The 3,896-nt window shown below is 37.8% G+C and overlaps 1 protein-coding gene across 1 annotated transcript; it reads right to left on the bottom strand.

The window, feature by feature from the left end:
• Positions 1–1,670: 1,670 nt before the first annotated feature.
• LOC311183294 (olfactory receptor 2T8-like) lies at positions 1,671–2,663 on the bottom strand (the record flags this gene model as incomplete). Its single annotated transcript, XM_084252643.1, has 1 exon — positions 1,671–2,663. The coding sequence occupies one exon, from the start codon at positions 2,661–2,663 to the stop codon at positions 1,671–1,673; it is 993 nt and encodes a 330-aa protein (XP_084108769.1).
• Between the last annotated feature and the right edge of the window lie 1,233 nt (positions 2,664–3,896).

Here is a 3,896-nt window from a genome sequence, read left to right as displayed (position 1 = left end):
CATTTTGGCAACATGGCTGGAACTGGAAAGGATTATTCTAAGTGAAGTGACACATACGGAGAAAAATAAATACCAGATGGTTTCACCTATATGTGGAATCTAGAGAAATCAAGCAAAGAATCACACAAACTCTAAAACTGGACCTTGAAAGCAGATCGGAGACATTCAGGAAAGGAGAAGGTGGGGGCAGCCGGGAGGGGAAGAGTAGATAAGTGATGGGAAGAAGTGTGGTGGAGGACTGTGGCATTTTGTTGTGGGAAAACTAAGGTAAAAACACCTGAGGGGAGGAATCCTATAATGGAAAAAAACAAGTGTTGAAAAATAAAAATACATATTAAAAACATAAATATGCTTCAGAATTTCAATGACAGGATTCCACCAATGGAACTGAAATATTTGACTATGATGAATAATTAAAATAGACCAACTTACTATTTCTAATCTAATGGAGGGTGGGAGATATGTTTTATATAAATACCTATTGAAATTTAAAGAGTTAAAATTCAAGAACTAAATAAAAATTTGTCAGAAAATACATGACAATAATAAATAACCCAATAAAATTTACATCAAAAATTCCAAATAGTTTTATGAATTACACATATTGATTATTAGTAGCCACCAAATAGTTCTGCTTTAAGAACATCTACCTTTTTTTTAATATCTAAGTGGATCATTGACAAAGAAATTTATTCAAATAAGCAATAAATGTAAGCAAAAGTCTTCACCATCTTTACATATAAGGTAATTCCAATTAAAAATCCAAATAAGTTACTACACCAAATGGAAATGATAAAATGAAAAAGGTTGATAATACACATAACTGTTGCCGATCAGAAGCAAATGCAACTCATGTAGCTTTACTGATGGGAGTGAAAAATCAAAGACCCATCTTGAAAAACAGTTTAAACATCTACCAAGAAAAAAATGGTATCAAAAGGAGGTTAATAACAACTTTAGTCATAACATTTCCAGACTGAAATTAGCCTAGATGTTCATGTGAAAAAAAATTGATTAACAAATGGTGATATATTAAAACCAAAGACTACTACTTAGTAATAAAAAGGGAGAAAACTGCTGATAAATGTAAAGTTGTAGAGAAAACTTTAACATATTAATCCGAGAGAAAGATAAGCAATATAAAAATATTACCAACTGTATGTTTTCTTTGATGTGAAATTCTGAAATAGACCTAACAAAAGAATAGAAATACATCAAGCAAGTGATTTTATGAGTTGACAGGCTTCAACTGAGAAGGCAAGAAAGAGGTTACGGTCTGGAAAAGTTGTGTCTTGCTAGGTGCAAATTACAAGTGCATACATTATTGAGACTGGTCAAAAGGTATCGTTTAAAGTTAAGCATTCTAGGGATTGCAATTTAAACCTCAAATTTTTAAGCATTTCAAAAGTATATTACTATTTACTTCCTTTTTAAACACATTTATTGTGAAGTGTGTGGGGAAACATTTAAATAAGGATTTGTGATTGATAGATTTTTAACAATCCACAATTTCATTTCTTGATAACAGCTTAATAAATGGTCCCCAAGAAGTTCCAGCTGTATTTGAAAAAATAGAAAAAAAGTATAATGCACTGATAACTAACTTCTCTCTAGGAAATCTTACATAATTAAGTGGTACAGCATTGAATTTGGGCCTCATCAATGGAATCCTACTGATTAGTTAAGGCAGTACACTGACCCAGACACATTCTCAGGGCTCCCTTGACCTCATTGTTCCTCAGGCTGTAAATGAGGGGGTTGAGCACAGGGGTGAAGATGGTATAGAACAGAGACACAACCTTGTCATGGCTCGCTGAGCGGTAGGATTTGGGTCTCATGTAGATAAAAATGGCAGCTCCATAAAAGATTCCTACCACAGCCAAATGGGAGGAGCAGGTGGCAAAAGCCTTTTTACGGGCTTCCTTAGTACGCATGTGGAGGACGGCAGAGAGGATGAGACTATAGGAGATCAGGATGAGGGAAAATGGGATCAGGAGCATTAACACACAGCAGATGTACATGACATACTCAAAGACAGAAGTGTCAGCACAAGCCAAATGCACCAGAGTGGGGGCCTCACAGAAGAAATGATCAATCTCACGTGCATCGCAAAATGGGAAAGTCAGGGTAGCAGCAGCCTGCATGAGCCCATCAGCTGCCCCCAGGAACCAAGACCCCAGTGTCATTCCCAGGCATAATCGCCAGTTCATGAGGATGGGGTATCTCAGTGGGTGGCAAACAGCCACATAGCGGTCATAAGCCATGGCTGCTAAGAGGAAGCACTCACCCCCTGCCAGAGTGAGGAAGGAGAATATCTGGAACCCACAGCCAGTGGGGGAGATGAATTTTTTGCCAGTTACATAGTCAACAGCCATTTTGGGCACAATGGTGGAAACCAGCATCAGGTCCATGAGGGAGAGTTGGCTCAGCAGGAAGTACATGGGCGTGTGGAGCCGGGAGTCCCTGTGAATCAGAAGAATCATGAGGGTGTTGCCCAGCAGAGAGATGGAGGCAGTTGTCAGAACCATCACAAAGAGAAATATATGGGCTCTTGTGTGGTTAAAGAGTCCTAGAAGAATGAAATCCGATGTGACGTTCCCGTTTTCCATGATTTCAAACAGTAGTAACACTGCAGACAGAGAAATAAACAGCAGTTTCATCATTTGAAATGCTCTACAGAAGTGCAGGCTTCTTGATAAGTACATATGTGGAAATGCTTAAACCTATTTCAGACACTTTGCCACCTGTAAAAAGTTTTAACATGGTCATAAAATTAATTTCAACTTCTTTGAACATTTTTCTCATTTTTAAGATTTTTCAAAATAATTTTCATTATTATTATCAGTTGGCATAATAAAAAGTGTTCTTGATAATTGCAAGAATTCTGTGCCACCAGACACTAACATATGTGGTGTCATGATTCCACCAATATTATTGGAAATTATTCAAATGATTTGTCATTTCTATTTGTACACCAATTTAAATCAATAGTCTTAACTATAGAAAAGTTCAGACCTTGATAACAAGGTTTATGTATATGTAACATTGAAATTTATCAAAACTTACCAAAATCAAATAATTTTTCCTGACATTGATTAATCTGGGATGGCATTTTTACTTCCCAAACAAGAGGATTTATAATCTCAAGACAAGCAGCTGAAAGGATTGAACCTGCAAATACAAACAACTTTATTTGGAATTGTTACTACATTAGTTCAACTTTATCAATGTACACTGAAAACAATAAACCCTTATTCGAAGATTTCTCACAATGTGACACTACGACACTGAAAGCAAACTTTCAGTAACTATAAAAAGACAAGTGTATAGGGCCTCCCCTAGTGGCACAGAGGTTGAGCGCTGGGCTGCAAAGCTGCCCGCAGTCTCTGCAGCACCGGTTGGATCCCCGGCCACCAGCGAGGATCCCAAATGGGGTGACAGACCTCTCCTGCCATGCCCACGGCTCCCCTCAGCAGTTTTATTTCGTCAGTCTGCCTGTTCTGTTCCCCGCTCTGGCTTTGGTGAGTTCTCTCACCCTCCCACGCTTCTGACTGTACCCAGTGCTTGTATAAACAAATAAACAATCTTAAAAAAAAAAAAAAGACAAGTGTATAATGAAAGTCTCCCCTCAAAGTCACAGAATCACAACCTTCTGTTGAACTTTCACTTCTTCTCTCAACCACAAAGATAAATTATATTCTTTTGAAACTGAAGTAGATACTAAGTCTTAAATCATCTTCATCTCCAGTCTGCTGCAGCCAAACCTGTTCTAGCTTATTGAGTAAATAGGACCAGAGCTGCAGAGATGGGGATGCTAATTCAGTCTCAAGGACATGGTGTAATTCAATGAAGTCATGTAACAGAAGGAGCTTACTTCTTCCATGGTCATCCGTTTG

This window comes from Talpa europaea, assembly GCF_964194135.1.
Source record: "Talpa europaea genome assembly, chromosome: 13".
Classification (NCBI taxonomy): domain Eukaryota; kingdom Metazoa; phylum Chordata; class Mammalia; order Eulipotyphla; family Talpidae; genus Talpa; species Talpa europaea.
This window is presented reverse-complemented; position numbering and strand designations above follow the sequence as displayed.